The 21,706-nt window shown below is 39.1% G+C and overlaps 1 protein-coding gene across 4 annotated transcripts in view; it reads left to right on the forward strand.

The window, feature by feature from the left end:
- Positions 5,251-21,706, forward strand: part of LOC8062009 (histone-lysine N-methyltransferase TRX1) — a 33,907-nt gene continuing 17,451 nt past the window's right edge. Inside the window, exons 1-18 of one of the 4 annotated variants that reach the window (XM_021452939.1) lie at positions 5,251-5,868; positions 5,951-6,002; positions 6,076-6,150; positions 6,432-6,645; positions 7,237-7,360; positions 7,436-7,540; positions 7,684-7,880; positions 9,089-9,181; positions 9,299-9,396; positions 12,501-12,659; positions 20,171-20,296; positions 20,382-20,429; positions 20,505-20,622; positions 20,690-20,755; positions 20,834-20,895; positions 20,994-21,050; positions 21,123-21,191; positions 21,297-21,486. In XM_021452939.1, the coding sequence (XP_021308614.1) occupies positions 5,384-5,868; positions 5,951-6,002; positions 6,076-6,150; positions 6,432-6,645; positions 7,237-7,360; positions 7,436-7,540; positions 7,684-7,880; positions 9,089-9,181; positions 9,299-9,396; positions 12,501-12,659; positions 20,171-20,296; positions 20,382-20,429; positions 20,505-20,622; positions 20,690-20,755; positions 20,834-20,895; positions 20,994-21,050; positions 21,123-21,191; positions 21,297-21,486 (2,338 nt within the window). In that variant the 5' untranslated portion in view covers positions 5,251-5,383. The remainder of the gene's footprint in view (positions 5,869-5,950; positions 6,003-6,075; positions 6,151-6,431; positions 6,646-7,236; positions 7,361-7,435; positions 7,541-7,683; positions 7,881-9,088; positions 9,182-9,298; positions 9,397-12,500; positions 12,660-20,170; positions 20,297-20,381; positions 20,430-20,504; positions 20,623-20,689; positions 20,756-20,833; positions 20,896-20,993; positions 21,051-21,122; positions 21,192-21,296; positions 21,487-21,706) is intronic. The other 3 variants (XM_021452940.1, XM_021452938.1, XM_021452937.1) reach the window with 3 other exon arrangements.

A 21,706-nucleotide genomic window follows, 5' to 3' on the forward strand; every position in this document is an offset into this window, starting at 1 on the left:
TTAAATAGTTTACGATTAAACTAAAAATAAATAAATGTAAAACATAGTTCCTCTGCCTTTATATGAGCTTGTTATATCATATAGATACATAATTTAACTATGTGTTTGTAGGAAATGTCGAGTTTCTTATTTATCTTGCTGTTACATGCTTCCTTGTGATAGAAATTTATCTTTTTTATGGAAATTGCTATACTTATCCAAATGGCATGAAATTTATACAGTAGACTTTGGAGAGCATATATGAGCTTCTGTAGTTTTCTCAAATTTTACTGTGTACTTTTGATATATGGTTATTACTTTGTCTATTTATCTAAATAAATTAATAAAGACATGAAAGGTATTTATTTAGGGATGACTATGATGTTTTCTAGTATCTCTTTGATGTATTTCAACTGTTGGTAAGCTGGGTTTTTCCCAGGTTCAAGTTTGGAACATAAATAAAATGTTATTTCTTTATAATTCAAATATTAGTGGTTTCTCGACAGTTTCTGGAGTATTATGAATTGCTCTAGGTAAATAATGCTTGATGTGAAACTTGTCTATAATAAAGTTGTATGTAATTCATGTATCTAGCTGGTGTTAAAGTTTGGTTGCATTTGTCCCTGTAGTTTCTGAATTATGCCTGTTTAAATTTAAGTTTCAGAAATGGTTCCCTCTGTCAAATCCTGGATCAGTTTCTGTAGTTGTGCAATTTCGACCTACTAAACTTATGAATCATGCTTTCATAATAAAAGATGAATTGTAGTAATTTTCATGAGCTTTCCAAAATGTTATGGGTCATGAATTTTGGTGATCTAGAACTCTGGTTATAGATGTATGAAGCTTAATGTCTGATTCTGTCCAAGGTCTGGACAGAATTGTTTATTCATACTGTTTGGCCATTTTATCTATTAAAATAGTTCTCGAAGATAATAACAAAGTTGTAGAAAATTATATAAGCTTTCCAGAAAGTCTAATATCACCTTTATTGGATGCTTGGATCTCTAATTATGGTTGAATGAAGTTGCATATATGCTGCTACCCTGGTTATGTGTGCAAATAGAGTTGTTTGTTTTAACTAGCCTTTACTTAAATAATGATTAGCTTAATTTCCAAATTAGAATTTGAGTGCTTTTGGGATTGTGTGATGACCTGAGGTCATTAACCTTAATGACCTTTGGCACTTAATTATTGTTTGATGTTAATACTTAATTACTGCCATTAATATTTAATTAAGAATTGATTAAGATAAATAGAAAACCTAATCATTTTAGGTTTTGATTGATCTTTGGGATTGATTGACAACCAGTGGTTACTTGGCATGATATGCTCCCTGATTATGGATTATTTCATATAAATAATCTTTGTTGTCTGATAGCTACACAACCTTGCTTAATGAAGATGATAAAATTTGCTTAGTAGTAATCTATGCTTTGATAACTAAGTTAGTTTGTTTCTATACCGTGAAGGTAAGTTGTACTCGAGGTAGTTATGTTTGTTGTTATCATCCAAGAACATGTAACCTGTCTTTATCATGTCATGAGTATCTCATTGATCATGCATATGCACTTCTACGTGTAGACTACGCTCCGGAGGAATCTGATCCTCAGTAGGTTGCTTCCGAGTTTGTGGATCCATCTGGTTTTTCTGAGTTGTCGGACTTCCCTTCCCACCAAGGCAAGCCTCGGACATTAAACCCTATCCTTGTATTTTCATAAAGTTATTTATATCACTTGAGTTAATATGATGCATTAGGTAAATAGGAGTTGGATGAATTCTATTTGCTACATTAACTACCTTGATGATTCTTATATTAACCTTGATACCTGTTTTATGAAAATGCTTAGTATGCTTAGCCCTGCTTATTAGATATGTTTTCAAATGAGAATGTTTGAAGGGTTGTTGTGGAATAATTTTATAATCAATAATGTTTCAACTTAAGACCGGTCGGTGGACTTGCTTTAAGAATGGAGTCTTAAAGTAGTGTCTCCAACTGTGTCGATTAAGGACCGTTCCGTTGATGGCCTGCTGTGATTGAGACCTTTGAGTACAGCCCACATGCGAAGGTAAGCCTTACCTATAGCTATTCCGATACTTGAGAACGGCTAACCGCGTACTGGGAGTGGAGAGATGGCGAGAGTAGCGTGTACCCACCTTACGGATCTGAGATGACCGGGAAACATCTAGATTGGCTGTAGGATGGTGGTGTACTGTACTCTCGGGTGACGCTGGACCCGTTCTTGTATGGGAGGATCTATAGAAACAGGTTGACATATGCAAGATTAAGTTCTACATATGTCGTGTGGTACTGAATCCCCAGCTGGGTTTTATCGATTCGAATCGCCGTGTTTCCTCGGATATGGAGCCTCAATCCTCACACCATCATCGTAGTAATAAATGGATCTTTGGTATAAGAAAGATATGGTATGCTTATGAAAGTTTGATAATAATTGTGGTTAGTCATAAATGATGATCTTGAGTTAAAACTTGAAAGTAGGTTTTACTCTTAGTAAGCTTTTATGCAAAAGAAATGTGTTGATCTTGCTAAAGCCTTACTTTGAATCCCTATAGCCTGCATACTTGAGTCTTCACCTCTTTTCTAGTCGGTTAAGTCTTGTTGAGTACTCCAGTACTTAGGGTTTTATAACCCCTGTTGCAGGTGCTAACTTAGACTGCTAATGGAGGTCATGTCGGTGGGCGCGACATGATTTATCCACCTCTTCTACCTTAGAAGCTTCACCTAGGATGCTTCCGCTACTCTACACACCTTTTGGAAATTTAGTTAAGTTTGTACTTCATCATATGTTGTAAATTAAGTTATAAATCTTCCGCACTCTGATGTAAGTTATTTTTGTAACAAATGTTGTAATGTTGTGGTAACTCCATGTTGATCCTGTATGATTTAAAATGTGGATGATTCGGGGTCCTCCGAGGGCACCCGACAGACTATCCAAGTTATATGACTCTCATGTGCAGTAGTCAGAGGTCTTAAGGACAATGTCAAGTGCATGTGGGCCATATAATTAGGATGGTTCTGCTACATGTATACATCGCCCTTAGTCACTGAGTAGCTGATCAGATGGGTATCGTTGTTGTTTAGTTTTATCTATTTAAATTTTTTCAGGTTCATGCATCATTCACCTTAAAACACGAGGGCATATGTTGACAACCAAAATTGTCTATTGTGCGAAACTCAGAACTTTTTACCCCCTACCAGAACTTCTAACTTTCGCATGCAAGTTCTGCCTTTACGTGAAATCCAGAACTTCTGACCCCTTACTAGAACTTCTGACTTTCGCATGTGAGTTATGGCTTTACGCGAAACTAAGAACTTCTAACACTACTAGAACTTCTGATTTTCGTAGTCTGAGTCAGGGAGAGTCCAAATTCGATTCCAACTCTTTAAACTCGTGAAAAACTTAGAAATTAAGTCTTAGAGAAATTTTCTACTGAGATAAGACTACTCAGGAGCCTTTTCAACCAAGATCGGGCTCTACATCGGCCTTATCGATCTCTAGATCAATTTGTTATGCAAATTTAGGATGTTTTATACGCAATATGTTCTCAGTAGTAGCTTAAATTTGAACTTCTGATTACTTAGTGACAATAAATGGATAATTGTATGTTATTTTCAACAAAATTTTATAACTTTTTTGTTTTATGATAGCTTTTTATTAACGATACCCACAGAGATCAAAATCTGCGAGTTCCAGATATAATATTGCACCATGGATCTCATTAAGGATATACATAGTCAAATATCATGGACATTATAAAGGTTGAGTCTTTATATCCTGTTTGCCAGAGTTTGAGATTCTCCGTTGAATCTATTAGACTGTCAAATAATTTTTTAGAGAGAAATAATTCTCCACTAATTCTATAAAGTGATTTTCTATTGTGTTTCTAAGGGCTTGTTTAGTTCGCGAATAGATTTTTTTTGGATATACTATAGCAATTAATGTCCAATCATGAACTGTGTAATTAGTTATTTTTTGACAGTCTAATGTATATATTATAGCAATTAATGTCCAATCATGAACTTGTTTAGTTTGTGAAAAGATTTTTTTTTGTAAATATTTATTTTTTTAATTTATATTTAATATTTCATATATTCAAATATTTGTGACGAGACAAAAAGTTTTTGAATGAGGCCTTGTTTAGTTTACCCCAAAAAACAAAAAACTTTTCAAGATTCTTCGTCACATCGAATCTTAGGGCACATGCATGAAGCACTAAACATAGATGAAAATAAAAATTAATTGTACAATTTACTTGTAAATCGCGAGATGAATCTTTTGAGTCCAGTTATTAGTCCATGATTGGACAATAATTACCAAATAAAAACGAAAGTGCTACAGTACTAAAAATCAAAAAAATTTCGAAACTAAACAAGGCCTGGGTAGAGTTTATGTCAGCTACCGATTGAATTCTATCATAGGCCTTGTTTAGTTGCGAAAATATTTTAGATTTCAGTACCGTAGCATTTTTATTTGATAAATATTATCTAATTATGGATTAACTAGACTTAAAAGATTCATCTTGTGATTTACAAGCAAATTGTGCAATTAGTTTTTATTTTCGTCTATATTTAATGCTCCATGCATGTGCCGCAAGATTCGATGTGACTGAGAATCTTGAAAAGTTTTTGGTTTTTGGAGTGAACTACCTTGTTTAGATCCGATTTTTTTGATTCTAACACTATAGCACTTTTGTTATTATTTCACAAATATTGTCCAATTATCGATAAAACTAGGATTAAAAGATTCGTCTCGTGATTTATAGGCAATTTATAGGCAAACTGTAGAATTAGTTTTTTCGTCTATATTTAATGCTCTATGCATGTACTGTAAAATTCGATATGACGGAAAATTTTAATTTTTTTTAGTTTTTAGGTGAACTAAATAAAGGCCTTGTTTAGGTATTGTTTAGTTCGCAAAAAAATTCAAGATTCCCCGTCACATCGAATCTTTGGTTGTATACATAGAGCATTAAATATAAACGAAAATAAAAACTAATTGCACAGTTTACCTGTAATTTGTGAGATGAATTTTTTGAGTCTAGTTACTCTTGTTAAATAAAAATGAAAATACTACAGTAGCCAAAAACTAAATTTTTTACGAACTAAACAAGGCCTTAGTTTAAGGCCTAAAAACCAAAAACTTTTCAGGTGCTCTGCCAAAAACTCGGTGCGGACCAAACGCAGGCGCCAGGCCGCGCAGGCGCGTGTAGCAGCGTCCTCCGGCGGGAAACGGAAAAAAGAAAAAAAACAAGATAAAAGAAAAAGAAAAAGGATTTGCGAGGGCCCTAAACTTCCCTCCCCAAATTTCCCCAAACCCCATCGCCATCGTCACCATTGCTCGCCGAACCCTAGAGAAAGCGAGGTGGGGCGGATACCTAGCTAGCTATGGTGATCGCCGTCGAGGGCAACGGCTTCGTGCACGACGAGGAGGAGGAGGACGGAGACCGCCCTATCCGGTACCTTCCCCTCGGCCACGTCTATTCTTCCTCCGCCCCCGCCCCGCGCCCGCCGGTCCAGAAGAAGCCCCGCTTCGACGACCTTAACCCTCCCATGAAAGTATATTACCGCCGCCGTCGCAAGAAGCTGCGGGTCGATGATTCGCTGTCGCCGCCGTCGCCAACGACGGCCCCACTCGCGCCGCTGGAGCGGGATGAGGAGGCTGGGCCCTCGTGCCGGAAAGGCTCTCTCAAACACGACCTGCTCAGCCTGAGCTCTGCCTCACCTGCATTGGACGGGGACGGGAAGGAGCCGGAACGGCGGCGAGGGCGAACGAGACGCAGTGGAGGGGCTGAGAAGACGGTTTGCTTCTCAGAACCTGAGAGGCGTGGGCCGTGCAGGCCCAAGGGGTCGGTCGGGAGGAGATGGGTCGAGTGAGTTGGATAAGCGCATGCATTTTGCTTGATGGCTTTAGCTTTTAAAAATCGAGCAGTATTGATGCTGTTTCTGGAACAGGTTGGATATTCAGACTGCGGATCCTAATGCCTTTGTTGGATTGGTATGCAAGGTATGAACTCAAATTTTCTTCTTCTCTTGGAAATGCTGGGATGTTGTGATCGGAATTTTAATTGCCAGTGCAGGTTTTCTGGCCGCTGGATGATGATTGGTACAAGGGCTCCATCACATGGTACAATGAGGCAACCAAGAAGCATTCAGTATGGTCTCTGTTCTTGGTGGTGTAAATGCTTTTGTTTCCTGTGGGTTTGGTTTAAGTTATTATATTAGTTGCAAGGATCCTCAAACGTTTGCCGAGTTAATTGGATAAGGTTTGCTTATGCTTTTATTCCTTCTGCATGTTCATAAATATTCTTATTTTTAAGGTATCAGATGCTAGATACAGCTGATGTTTAATTTTTTGCCACTCAATTTCCCATCCATTGTCAGAATTAGAAATGTACTAACCCAGTGATTGATAACTGTGCCTACATTACTACAGGTGAAGTATGACGATGGTGAAGCAGAGGACCTTAGCCTTGCAGATGAAAGGATAAAATTTTCCATCTCCTCTGAAGAGATGAAGTCCTTGAATCTGAAATTTGGAATTTCCAATCAGGATAAGAAGGGACATGATGAGTTGCTTGCACTTGCTGTTAGCTTTCATGACTATCAGGGTCTCGACCCAGGTGACCTTGTGTGGGCAAAAATTACAGGTAGTCTGAACATTTGAGTTCTCTATCTCTGAAAACTGATGTTATCATCTGATTAACTTGAATTCTATGGTGATGGTTTTTTAGTTATCTTCTGTATCATCATTTCATCAGAAGTTCAATTTCTATTCAAATATACCAGAGTACAGTTGTCTTGTGCTCATATATCTGGTGTTGGGTGAAAAAACATTCATTAGATTCACAACACAGTTTTGTTTTTTGAGCTGCATCACATACGCTAGATGATTTCACCGAGTCTCTTTTATAGAAAATGTTTTCAATTAGAGTTAATGCCCTTCATAGCTTTGCTTTTAGGGTATTTTGATGATTGCCTGAAATGTTACTGTCTTGGTCACTTTCTACTTTAAATTGGAGTTTTATTCTCTAATTGCCACTTTAGCTCGTAGTTTCGCCTCTTCCTGAATTATAAACTCATGTGTATGCACTTGCCTTTTTTAAGGGCTTACATTCATGATCTTTTATCTGATTGATTTAATTTGTTTCATTTGTGTCCCTTTCCATTTTCTCTGTTACTGTCATTTGTCACCCACAATTATTGTGTCTTCTCTAACGGGGCCTGATGTGCTTGAACAGGTCATGCAATGTGGCCGGCGGTTGTGGTGGATGAGTCAAATGTACCTGCAACCCGAGCTTTGAAGTCCATTCGGTTGGACCAATCAATATTGGTCCAATTCTTTGGTACTCATGATTTTGCAAGGTTGGTCCTGTAGAATCAATTCTGACATCATTTGACTTTTTTATCTTGGAACTACCAATTATGAATTATCCTCAGGATTAAGTTGAAGCAAGCTGTGCCTTTTCTGAATGGCCTTGTTTCTTCTTTGCATCTCAAATGCAAGCAAACAAGTTTCAGTCGGAGCTTAGAAGAAGCGAAGGAGTATGTGTCCCTAACCTACTTTACAGAAGGAAATCATCTTTTAAGTTTTCTTGGGAGCAGAGCACATAGATGGATCTCCACATTGTTCTTTTACCCTGTCTGATGCTCTTTTGTTGTGAACATTTAACTTTTTTGTTCTGTAGATTTCTCAGCACACAGCAGCTTCCAGAAATTATGTTGCAGCTTCGGAAATCCGTTCAACATGATGGTTCTGTTGTTAATTCCTATGAGGACAAGGTAAACCCTTGTGGTAATTTATCGGAAGATCTAGCAGTGCAAAATGGAGAGGATGTTCAAATGACTCAAATAGAACTAGGAAACCTTCGTGTGAGCAATTTAGGTATGTGTTCAAACATAGAATGTAGCACCTTTTCTATTTCTATTCCTGTATACATTGTGATTGTTTTTTTTAAAAACATTCCATTGAATTTCCACTTGTAAATATAGTTTTTATTTATGACATCCTCAATATAGCAGATAAAAACGGTAAGCCGAGCTATATGCTTACATCAAATTTAAAAATTGATATAAAAAAACTTGCGGATCATGTTTATCCAATTTTATGCCATTCTGTTTGATTTGTTATATGAATCAAAGTTTAAAGTTGTTTGTGATTATGACACCCTCATCGTTTCTTTGATTCCATAGATCAATTAGTGTTTGCATCTCCAGTCACCCTGAATCTTGGTTACTTATATTATAATTCATGCTATTGAATGCCAATTTGTTCAAATGCATTTAATGGCCACTAAGGTTGAAATGTTTTCCTTTCTGAGAACAAGAAAAAAATGGTTGTACATAGTGGATACTGCATACCAAATACGTTTCAGGGATACCTGTTATGCTATATATCCATGCTTTTGAGACTCGGAGCACTAGGAGTGACTATAGGGTGTTTGCTTTGAGGAATGGGTTAGTCCATCATCTTCTCACTCCTTACTTTTTGATTTGGGTTGTGGAATGGAATGGGTTGAGGTCTTGAGGAATGGAGCCATTCCACCAAATTTGAGGATTGGACTCATGATGCACCGCCACATCTAGAATGGTTCCATTCCTCAAACCAAATGCACCATAAATGTTGCCCTACTGTCCTAGCACAGGCACTTGAAAAGGTATACCAACATGTAAACATTGAGTAGGCATCACTGGTACCCTTTTAGTTAATTTTTACTGGCACCTTCTTCTATGGAGTCCCTATTTCTGAAGCAGGTTGGTTGAGAGATATACTTGCAGAGTTGTAGGTGATAGGATAAATTGAAACTTCTTTTGCTCTTCTTTACCTTTTAGTTCCTTTTGGAAGGTTTTATTGTCACTTCCCTCTGGCTATTCACTTTGCAATCCACTCTTACTGTGCATGAGCTTTACTTATGTACTAAAAGCACTTGACTGAATAATTTTGTTTGCTTACCATGACTTGAACTTAGCGATTGGTTAATGTTGTGCGATATTAACTTTTTCATGGTAACATTTTTATCCCAATGTATGAATTTGCTCTCTAACCCTTCCTTTGCTGTGTGACCAACTTCTGTTTTGTGAGTTCCTTTCCAGGTAGGATAGTATCTGACTCTGACCATTTCCATAACAAAAGGGATATATGGCCTGAAGGATATACTGCTTTCAGAAAGTACATGTCAATAGCAGGTAATCATCCTTCAAACTTGTCTAAAACTGTTTGCAGCATTTATTAATCCATTTTGCAATTTCTTATACTCATTTGATTATGCATTTGTTTATTTAGTATATGAAATGTTGTTGCAGACCCACATTCAGTAACATCATACAAAATGGAAGTACTAAGGAACTCTGATACAAAAGCACGGCCATTGTTTAGGGTGATCTCAGAAGACGGGGTGCAGGTAATGAAATTAACAACCTTTTGTCTTGTAGATGATGTTCTCGTTAATAATTTTGAAGAGAGTTTTTTTACTAGTCTCACGTATTCATGTGTCCTGTGTGTATTGGCATCATGTAGGCCTGGGAGTTTACCTGTACAGCAATCTAATTGGTTTGTTTTTCACAAAAGCTAAAGCTTTTTGGGTCTGAAGAGATGCTTACGAATAATGGCTAATGATAATCAATATATACTATTGTTTTGCAATCGCAGATACATCTATAGAAACCTAGTTTATTATTCATAAGATAATTGTGTGCGAAAAAACATGCTAAGATAGTCTTGCTGTTGTGACTAATGGTTATTAAGCTCCATTGTCTAGCTGCCCCTTCATCCTGGAGACATCATCTTGTTTCACAGATGCCATTTCACCTGTATATTCTCTTAGAAACGCACATAAACATTTGGATGAGCTGATCTGATTCTATGTAGAGAGTGCCATATAGAATTTTTTTCTAATGCTTTTATAGTAATGTATGTCAAATTGGATGCTTAAATGTAAGACGCCGTATGTGGCTGGCCTTGGTCTGGGCCTTGCGGCCAGCTCTTGTAGCCTCCCTGTGTTGGGTTCCTTATCCAACAAGGGTGTAGATTGAGTTGTATATGGTAGGGATACAGCCTGTGGGTAAATAGGTGGTTGAGGTACAGCCGCACGTGGCTGTGCGATGTTGCCGGCCTGCGGGTGGAGAGCCGGCACGGGGTACAGCCACATGTGGCAGTGCGGTACTGGCAGCCTGCAGGGGAGAAACCAGCAGCGGTACAGCGAAGCTGGTGGCATCCAGAGGTAGCGACACAGTGGGCACTACCGCACGTGGTAGTGCGGTGTTCCCAGAAGTACCTGCAGTGGAAAGTAAAGGTGCTATACCAACAGGCAGAGGCACAGGGTTAGTAAAATCATCAAGAAAGGCATAGTCCTCAGGAGAAAGGGCTGAGGGATGCGCAGCAAAGGGAAAGGTGGATTCATCAAAAAACTCATGGCAAGAGATGATTCGGTTGGACTGGAGATCCGAACACCGATATCCCTTGTGATCATCAGAGAAGCCAAGGTGAACACACAAAGCAGATTAAGGAGAAAGCTTGTGAGGGGTGGTAGAAGAGAGGTTGGGGTAACAATGACAACCGAAGACACTAAGTCGATCATACAAGGGCACAGTACCAAAGAGGGCATGGTGTGGAGTAGAGGACCGTAGTGTCTAGGTGGGTAGGATGTTGAAGAGGTAGGTGGCGGTGGAGAGGGCTTCGGCCCAATAGTAGGGAGGCATGCTCACATGAAAAAGAAGAGCGAGCAATATTGTTAGTAGAGGGAAGGACTCGCTTGGCTTTGCCGTTTTGAGCCGAAGTATAGGGACAAGACATGCGAAGATGAGTGCCACGGGTGAGGAAGAAAGCACGGGTATGAGAGTTGTCAAACTCACGACCATTATTGCATTGCACTGCCTTGATGGTGACACCAAACTGAGTAGCGGCACAGGTAAAAAAGTTAGACTGTGTGGCGAAGGTGTCAGATTTGAGTCGTAAAGGAAACAGCCACGACACTTTGGCATCTCCTTTAGTTCACACTGTCCTCTCGCTAGCTCTATCTCGGAACTGGCCTATACACCAACTGGATGTCAAAAACGCTTTCCTTCATGGCCACTTGTCTGAGACTGTTTATTCAGTGCAGCCTACTGCATTTGAAGATCCAGTGCATCCTAGTTTTGTTTGTCGCCTGAACAGATCCTTATACGGCCTCAAGCAAGCTTCTTGTGCATGGTACAGTCGCTTCGTGACATTTCTGCTGTCATTGGGATTTGTGGAGACCAAGTCTGATACTTCACTGTTTGTGTATTGTCAAGGGACTGATGTTGTGTATTGTTGGAATTCTGTTCTCTATTGATTGGGCTTACCCTAGAATGGGTAGCTCTATAGTTTCCATACATGGGCCTCATGGGCCTAATATACTCTACTCCAACAGCCCCCCGCAGTCTGAACTACCGGCACAGCGGAGTTCCAGACTGGACAGGAAAAGAAGAACACACGGAACACACGAGCCCCCCACAGACGCAACTAGCCACTAGTGATGTTGAGGCTGGAGCGGAACTCGGTGAAGGTCGAGGACGGGAGGCCCTTGGTGAAGATGTCGGCAAACTAGGAGGTGGTTGGGACACAGAGAGAGCACTTAGGCTTATCTCTCACTTTGGTCTTTCAGGAGTTCAGGTCCAGTCTCAATGTCCGCAGCACCGGTGTTTCGACTGTGGGGGCATGTTAGACAGTGGTATGTGGCTGGCCTCGGTCTGGGCCACGGTCAGCTCTTGTAGCTTCCCTGTGTTTGGTTCCTTATCCAACAAGGGTGTAGATTGAGTTGTATATGGTAGGGATACCGGAGGTCAGTTCTGTTTCCATGAGGTGACCCTATCTCTACCTATATATAAACAGTATCATGTAACCCCATAATCAATCTACTATTATTCGCTGCAAAGTTTGCTTTTGTTAAAGTTGTTCTAAGGATAATTTAGTCTCTGGATTACTTAACATAATATCTTATTACGGATTGGGTGCAGTTAAGGCACTTCACTTGAATGTCTGTTTCTTGTGATGTTACTTAACAAATTTAAACTAGAATAGCAAGCTAAACCTTGGCTAATATTTTATGCTTTACTCCACTCAGTACATTCCTTTTTAGTTATCAGATTAGATGAAAAAGGTAGAAAATGAATAAAATCATTTTGGTACATGGGGTTGAAAAATGGTTATGAATTCAGCTTGACAGTGTCTTAACAATTTTCTAACTGCATTCTGAACACCAAGTTAAACTTTAGTCGAAAGCCTGGTTTAACATATTTCTATTTCTCTGGTGGAAATCTATTTCTGCCATTCCTTGTTAAGTAACATCATGTGGTCTGTTACCCAAACCAATTCAGTAACACTTATGGTCTTTATTAATAGTTTCCGTGTAGTTTTTATGGGAAAGAGCAGATTTTGATAATTATCATCAAAATTATTTTTATGCCGTGGATATAACAGCATCATGACAAATTTCTAGTTCCAAATCTGTGCATTTCCCTAATGTTGATCCTATATGATGTTCAGATTGATGGATCTACCCCAAATGCATGTTGGAAAGAGATATACAGCAGAATAAAGGAAAAACAGTGCAATACTGCTACTGAATTGGAAAGAAACGTATGCCAAAAATCTGGTTCCTACATGTTTGGCTTTTCAAATCCACAGATAAGGCAGCTTATTCAGGTTTGAAACGGAATATCTGGAACATATTTTCTTTTATACTAGTTTAAATTTTATTGAGGACTGCATTGGGGCTTGGGCTAGACAATTATTCATCTTTAATCCATGTATTTGTTTTGTACCCTTGGCTTACTTTTTGTAGCAATCCCTCTAGAAGCTTTTTTCCTCAGTTTAGGTCAATATATTGGCCCAACTATGTTACTTGAATGTATTTGTGCATACTAAATTTGTTCTTGTCTTATAGTACTTGTCCTAAGAAGAAATAGGATGATCGAGGTAGAATTTCAGATTTGGGATAGACGAAGCTGTAAATTTTGGAGATAGAACTTGTTCCTTCTCTCTCTTTGCATTTTAGTCCCTAACTATGGCCCTGTTTGGCAGAGCTCTAGGCTCTAGCTCTAGGAAATCTGTGGATTTCCTAGAGCTCGTCACTTGTAGCTCTAGGAAATCCTATATCTGGAGGTGCAGGCATGTTAAGTGCATTTACATGACTCATTTAATTTATTTTTAGATTGAATAAAAAATATTTAAGCCACTTTGGTTTAGTCTGCAAACTGCATAGATCTTGGAGCTAGAGCTGTGCCAAACAGGTCATAATATTCATATTTACAGCACCCCCCCCCCCTCCCAAGATGGGGCAAAAATACTATATAGACCCATCTTGCTACAAAATGTAGACAATATCAATCATTTAACCAAGACATACAAAACCTTACTAGCTGATTCTAATTAGACATAGTGCAGCCAAAATCATTTCTCTATCCAGCTTCTCCTTGGTAAACTGATGATCGATCTCAATATGCTTGGTTCTACTACAATGAATAGGATTGTTGGTTAGACCAATAGTTACTTTGTTGTAACAATACAACATCAAAGGCTTGCTCCTAAATAGTTTCAACTGTGTTGGAAGAACATAGTTTCCTTTAGTATATCTAGAACTTATTTTCTTTGAGATAGAAACATCCCTTTAGGACCCTGGGAGATTTCAGTTCCAAGGAACTTTCTCAATTTCCTCCCAATCTTGTTGCTTCAAACTCTCGTGCAAGATATTTTCCAAATAAAAAAATTTCAGCATCATTCACATACACTATTAGAATTGCCACCTTGTTTGGAGCGTGCTCATAGAATAGTGTATGATTAGCATTACTTTGGATCACCTCTCTTGTGGATTGATTGTCTAAAGCATTCAAATCAAACCCTTGGTAATTCTTTGAACCAAAGTTCAGCTAGGCGCTCTCTAGGCGATGACCCCTAGCCTAGCGCCTAGGCTAGCCTAGGTGTTTTGCCAATTTACTAAATTATATATATACTCTCCCTATATATATATATAATTTTATATACTAATTTACGATAATATCAATACATATTTACAATAGTTGGGTTACTATAACACATGGAGACATTTACCATAATGTTATAGTAAACCACTCAGTATGGAGTTACTATAATCTTGTAAATTAACATAGTAATTACCGTAACTCAAAGTGGCTACAGAATAAGTTATTTTGTAGCTAGCTACAGAGTAATAGTTATATATATATGGCTCGATGAAGTGTATATAGACGAAGTATATGATCATACTAAACCATCTAAGGTAGTATATATGTTAAGTATGCATGCATACAAAGAGTATGTGGTTATACTTATTATATATACTATAGTAGTGGCATTTTTAGTAATATATTAAAAAAATATGAATTTCTTTGAAAATTTTTCGCATGGTAAGATCTAGAGTATCTTAATATAAGTACATGAACATACTCAAACCGATAAACAACAAGTATGAATACATACGTAATGTGGTTTATTGAAGATGGGAGTAATTACTCCCGGGAGTACGAAAAATGCATCCTATATATATTATATACAACAGAAAATGCTGAATAATAAGAAGCATATCTAGCTGAATGTATATAAAATAGAGGGTAGTAGACATACCTTAGTGGCTTAGGCTCAATAATCAATAGACAGGTTGTTCTTAGTCCTACATCAAGGATTGACAGCTTGCAAAACTCAATAGACAGCAAGTAGTTTATCAAATAAATAGAAAATAGCAAGTTGATACTTATCTGATTACTGAATGTAGACTAACTTGTTGACATGTTGTAGTAAGCCAATTTCTCTTCTTAGTGTGTATCTATAGATTTAAAATAAGAACATGTTCAAGTCTGCAATTTAATTCAAAAACTCCTAAAATGTTGACAGCAGATAGCTACTTACCGCTTCAAACCCGCTCCAATTTCTTTCACAACCAGAGGCACTTGATGTCAAAGAGAGGATCCTTGTTGCCATCTTCTGTAAGGCTGGTATCAGTTCCATACAGCCGCCACCATGATGCTGGAATGAATGAAAACACCACTTACAGTTAGTAGGTACAATTAATTTATTGTGAGCTGAAAACAACAAAAAATCATATTGTAATAGCTAGTACCACTACCTGGGTTGTAATCAAAATTTTGGAAAGTCCTTGCCAGCTTCTTGCTAAATGGTCCTTCCCTGGTTTGAAACTTTCTCAGGTCAACATGGGCAGCCTGATCTTGCTTATCCTCATCATGAAAGTAGAAGGTCTCCGCACAACTAATAAATCCTTCTGTTATTGTGGGCTCATCAAAGATTGCTGGATTAGCATAACTGTAGTGTGGATTCAGCAAATAAGCTGTCAAATGCAGTGGAGAATCAAGTCTTTCATTCATCTTCTTGTCAATAACAGCAATTACCTCCTTGAACCGAGACTCATTGTTGCCCAAGGCCTCCTTGATCTCTCTCTTTGCCTTTAGTGCTTCTCCATAAACGAAACCCGTGGATGGTTTCACATCCCCATCAACCAAGCGGAGAACTTTGAACAATGGCTCAAAAACACTCACTGTTAGCTTCACATCCTTCCAGAAGGTTGGATTCAATACAATAGCTGTGGCATCTTTTCCTTTCTTTGATTTTACATCCCTTAGTGAGTCCCATCTACTATGAACCATCTTTCTTAGCTGGTCCTTCTCTAGTATGCTGTTCAATGTGAGAAAAGTTGAAGCAAACCTAGTCACTCCTGGCCTTACTATCTCTTTCCCCTCTGTGAAATATCTCATGCATTCTAATGTTCTTGTGTGCCCATAGACAAATATGGTGAATGCCTTTGCTTGCTCAATTACCTTCTTGAACTGAGCCAAATTGCCAATTTTTTGCAGCATCGGGTTTATTGTGTGAGTTGCACAAGAGGTCCAAAATATTTGTGGTCTCTTCTCAAGCAATAGTTTCTTTGCTCCCATGTTGTTAGAGGCATTATCTGTCACTACTTGCACAACATTTTCTGGACCAATGTCTTCAATTGCTTTGTCCACTAGTTCAAAGATGACTTCACTTGTGTGTGACACATCTGACATCTCCTTTGAGCTGATAAAGCTTGTTCCATCAGCACAATTGGTGCACAGGTTCATTATGCTTCTCCTCTTCCTGTCTGTCCATGCATCAGTCATAATAGAGCACCCATTCTTCATCTTCTCGGCTTCACGTTCTTGCAGCAAGCTCTTGGTTCTTGCATATTCTTCTTCCAGCAATTTCTCTCACAGAGAATCCTGACATGGAGGTTCAAGTCCAGGTCCAAACTGGCCAGTGGCTTCGCACATCTGCTTAAACTCATCGTTGTCACATGCATTGAATGAAATTAAAAACATAATAATTAATGTTCTGAAATGTTTCCCACATTCTAAAATGACACAACAACAGCACAGAATAACAGAAAAGTGAATTACCATGAGTATAGACCCATCTTGCAATATATTTGTGCACATCATGTGTTCTTTCTTTCCGCAACCTCTGTTGCTGCGAAGATTCACTTCTGGTTGCTTTAGGATCAATAGCCTTTGTCCATTTGTCCATGGGCCCTAATTTGTGAGGCCCTGAACTTCCAACACAGGTGACTTCCTCTGACTCTTCTCCAACTCGAGATACATTCACTTCCTCTCTAAGTTCTAGCTCACGAACCACCTTCTCTGCCCTCTTCCTTTTTGCACCATCTATTGATTTCTAGCACTTGTCTTTAGCTTCATCTGTGCTCTTTGGGCATTTCGTCGCATTCTTTCCATCATGGGCCACATGCTGCTTCAAACGATAAATTCCCCCTTGCATCACCTTGTTACAGAATTTGCACTTCACCTTGTCCTTGTTCTTAGGATCGACAAGAACCGCATATTCCCATCCCACATCATCTGAATTCCTTTTCAAGAGATTTGCTCCATTCTCAGGTGCAGGTGCAGCAGCTGCAGCATCTGTTTCTGTTGTTGACATCCTAAACTCAAGACTCAAGGGTTCAGTGAGCAACTAACAAGTCATTGACAAGAATCCTAAATTAAGCAGCTTCACCTAAGCTATACTGCTATACACTAGCTTCAGTTTTAGTCATTTAAAGTTCACAAAATCCATTCAGATTCAGTCAAACACAAGGACAATCAATACACTGCCTTAACCAGAAAGTATCAGTTTAACACAGGGACAAGCTGTAAAGGACATGGCAATCTATTCAGATTCAGAGATTCAGGCAATGACAATATCACAATACTCAATAGCAAAGCAATGAATTCAGAATCAGTCAAAATCCATCCACATACAGAAGCAGGGGAGGGGAGCAGGAGCAGCCGATGGGGGAGGGGATTCACCTTGCCACATGGGGCTGCCGCTAAGGGAGGAGATGAAGAGGAAGCCGTCGGGAGGGGAGCAGGACTGCAGGAGCAAGCAGATGTTGGGGGAGGGTTGCGCCCGCTGGAGGACGACGCCGGCGGGAGAGGTGTGCCCGCTGGATGACGACGCCGGCGGGAGGTGTGCTTCCAGGCGGGCACGAGCACAACAGGCGGCGAGGACGAGCTTCGAGGCAGGGTCGCAGGCGCAATAGGGAGGTGAGCAGCTGTCTGAGCTCGCTGCTTCCTTTTCGCGCGCGCGCGGCCTCGTCCCCCTCTTATCCTTCCCGCATCGCGTGAGCGGCCACGTCGTCCGCCTCCGCGCGCCGAATCGCCGCCTGGAATCGCCTAGGCGCCACCATCGCCGAGAGCTCCGCCTAACCCCTAAGCCAGGTGAACAGGCCTCGACTAGCGCCTAGTCGCGCCTAGGCGCACCTAAGGCGACGCCTAGCGGAACTTTGCTTTTAACCCTTATAAACATTGATGCGAACGATGCACTTTTACATTGATTTGTGTTGGAATATAAGTGAATTGCCTACCTCTTCCCATCAGCTTAAGCTTTTGGGTTGAACTGGTTGGTGCATGCAACTCAATATGGTATCAAAGCCAGAGGTCTTGAGTTCGAATCCTGGTTAGTGCAATTAAATAAAATAATTGTTGCTCGCTTCTATTCCGTGTCTGAGGCCTGAGGGAGCCTCCACGTGAGGGGGAGTGTTGGAATATAAGTGAATTGCCTACCTCTTCCCATCAGCTTAAGCTTTTGGGTTGAACTGGTTGGTGCATGCAACTCAATAATTTGATCTGTTCCAAATCCAGGTGGAATATGCATCTATACTTCATGAAGATTACCATGGAGAAATGCATTTTTTTCACATCCTCACTTCCATCTGATATATCTTCTCCCAATCCAAATTAACATCATAAGATACAAGTGTTACCAGTTTGGAACTAAATGAGCTTTGTACCTAGCCTCCTTTCATTCTAGTGTATGCTTAGTAGTGAAAATTCATTTGCACCATATAGGTTGCTTACATGGTGGTAGATCCACAAGCTCCCAGGTTTTATTTCTTCTGAAGCCTTTACCTCTTCTAGCATTTTCTGCACTTAGGTCATCTTTAGCCGATTTCTAGAATTCTAGTTGATGGGTATGGATGTGGAATCTAGAGAGCCAATGATACTGTGGTAGGAGAACTACAATTTTTATAGGGCATGAAGTTGGCAATATCCAACATAATTTTTGAGGAATATTTGAGGATCTATGTGGTTTTCAAGGCAATAGGTAAGTCATTGTGAGAAACTTGAGTAAATGATTGATTCTCACCTTGCTCTAAAGTGCTTGATAGAGAATATGATTGGGAGATTGGGTTATATTATCTGGCTTCTCATGCATAATATACTATATTCTGAGAAAGGAGATTATCTTGCATAAGTCTGTGGCAAGAATTATCATCATCACCATTGCTATTACGATAATTTGTCACCTCCCTGACTTGAACTTTGTCTATTAGGTGACATGATTAAAGTAGGGATACCAATAAAGCCCACAAGGGTGCCTCCACTGTTACCCTCCCCTCTTGTTGTACTGATGTGTTCAGTATCATTGGTTGGGCATGGTTAGTATTCACAAAAAGTCATGTCCATACAAAAAACGATGCTCGGAAGGACACCTACATATGTAACCCTTTTGAGTAGGGGAATAACTAACAAACACACATTTGACAGCATGAGGATCAAGTTTTCCAGTATATTATTTCTATAATAATCATAAACAAAAGCACACATATCCAAAAACCTTTGTAGAAATAACAAATTCATTGATTTCAAAAGTAACTCAACTAGAGATTTAATACCAAGAACATGGAAATTTATTACCAAGAACTTGAAGAAGCATTTGATTGCACTGTTCCCCCAAAGAAATTTAGGAAATTTATTACAAGAACTTGAAGAAGCATTTGATTGAATAATATGTTGCTATCTTTACATTGTTCCCCCAAAGAATTTACACTGTTACACCTTAATTAAATGCTTTTTTTTTGTTCAGCAACACCATTTCGCTCTGGAGTGTTAGCATAGATAGTTTGATCTTTGGTGCTCAATACCATTCAAGTAAGAAATTGTTCAAACTCCTGGCAAGTGTGTAAGGCTTTTTACAGTGTTGCCGAGCTTATTTTTGGCAAAGGCACACATGTCTTTAAATATTGCAAAGACTTGGTTTTATGTGTTTGCAAATAAAACCCAGTATATCAACTAAAACCTTCATAAAAGTTACAACTCTTCTATGCCCCCAAACATCAGAATGAATAATTTCAAATAGTTTGTCACTTCTTAAATCTAAACTTGGATAGGGAACCTTTGTATGTTTAGTAAACTCACATGCATTACATCTAAGAGATTCTTTACAGCATTCATTAAAAGGAGATGGATAACCACGGGCCATAGCAACAAGAATTCTTGACATGGAGACTTCTTGGTCGCAAAAGCAACTTCGTTACTTCATCAAGATAATATAGTCCATGCACGGCCCTAGTCCCAAGAATTCTCCCTGTCCCTAGCTCCTGAAAAGCACAGTTAGAAGGATCAAATCAACCTCTACAACTAAGTGATTTTTTTTTCTCAAAAACACAGGAGAGCTGTGTTTCTCTGCATGAAGAAGAAAAGGCGCAAGAACCATTACAAACTCACACCAACACACACACACACAAAAAAAAACACAAAACATTTTAATTTAGTTTACAAAAGGCTCATGCATTTGTCTCCTGATCATGGCTTTTACTTGTCTCTTTTTGTCATGGACTTTTGGTGGATACTGAATTTCATCCTTAACTTCGAGTTCAATTGTGTATTTGTCAGGAATTGCCCAATGCAAGGTCATGTCTGAAATATTTTGAGAACAGTGGGGACACTATCCTTGGTTATAGAGCGGTTCACGTTAACTGGAAAGATCTGGACTGTTGCAATGTTTGTGATATGGATGAGGTAACAATCTTGTTCCTGTCCTCACATAGGTTATTCCCTAGGTTGTAATCAATCTGAAACTTACTGATCTTTGTTTTGCATCCAGGAGTATGAAGACAACCTATTCTTGCAATGCGACAAGTGCCGTATGATGGTATGAAAGACATATTATCTTGGCCCAGGTTATCGAGAGTGGAAGTGTTTACAAATGCCTTAAAACATGATCCAGGTTCATGCTAGATGTTATGGTGAACTTAAACAATTGGATGGAGGACTTTGGCTTTGCAACTTGTGTCGACCAGGTGCACCTCGTGTGTCTCCAAAATGCTGTCTATGTCCAGTCACAGGTACAGACTTTCATCCCATGTCAATGCATAATGAAGTATTACTAATGGGATGTAAAACATTCTTTAGGTGGTGCAATGAAACCTACAACAGATGGCCGTTGGGCTCATCTCGCATGCGCTATATGGATCCCTGGTAATCACTTGTCCTAAAGCATCTTGATGTTGTGACATGATATGCTTTTTGTTCTCTCAATCTTCTATTCCGTCACAGAAACATGCTTAAAAGATGTAAAGAGAATGGAACCGATTGATGGACTGAGCAGAATCAACAAGGTCTCCCTCTCTTTGCCTTTTGGCGTGAACTGCTTACTTCAATCTTTTAGTATTTCTGTAGAAACATCATTGCTCATCATTGTAGTTTGTCATTCCAGGACCGTTGGAAACTTGTATGCAGCATCTGCGGAGTTTCATATGGAGTATGTATACAGGTACTTTACAGTTGGTTGAAGCTACTGATAGGATGATCAAAACATGTTATAACTCTTCTTGTATCAACACAGTGTTCTCATCCTACCTGTCGTGTTGCGTATCACCCTCTTTGTGCACGTGCTGCTGACCTTTGCATTGAGGTACCATACTAGTCTTTTTTCTGCAGATTATTTACTCCATGATTACTTCTTTTTTTGCCTCGACTAACATGTATTTCCATTATGTGGACCTGTTTTTTAATTTAGCTTGAAAATGATGACAAAATCCATCACATGTATCTTGATGAAGATGACGATCCTTGTATTCGTCTACTCTCGTACTGCAAAAAGCACAGACAGCCATCTGCTGAACGTCCATCTCTAGAAAGTGACCCTGCTGAACCTGTCCAGGTAGTTCAGACAGACGTGGTTTCCTCATCTGGTTGTGCAAGGACTGGTAAGAGAACAAGCACTGTTAATTTGGCAGGGACAAGGAGCTTCTTATTGTTCTCTGTATATTAAGTTTAATTGTGCATTAAAAAATCACCTTACAATGATATTAATTAGCTCTTTTGATCCCATGTTTTATTTACTTCAGGGGACAATTCAGATGTTTTTATGGTTTAGGTTTGGTTGTTAATATCCTTGACTCCTTGCAGTACCATTTTGATTGAAGT

This window comes from Sorghum bicolor, chromosome 2 (assembly GCF_000003195.3).
Source record: "Sorghum bicolor cultivar BTx623 chromosome 2, Sorghum_bicolor_NCBIv3, whole genome shotgun sequence".
Taxonomy (NCBI): Eukaryota; Viridiplantae; Streptophyta; class Magnoliopsida; order Poales; family Poaceae; genus Sorghum; species Sorghum bicolor.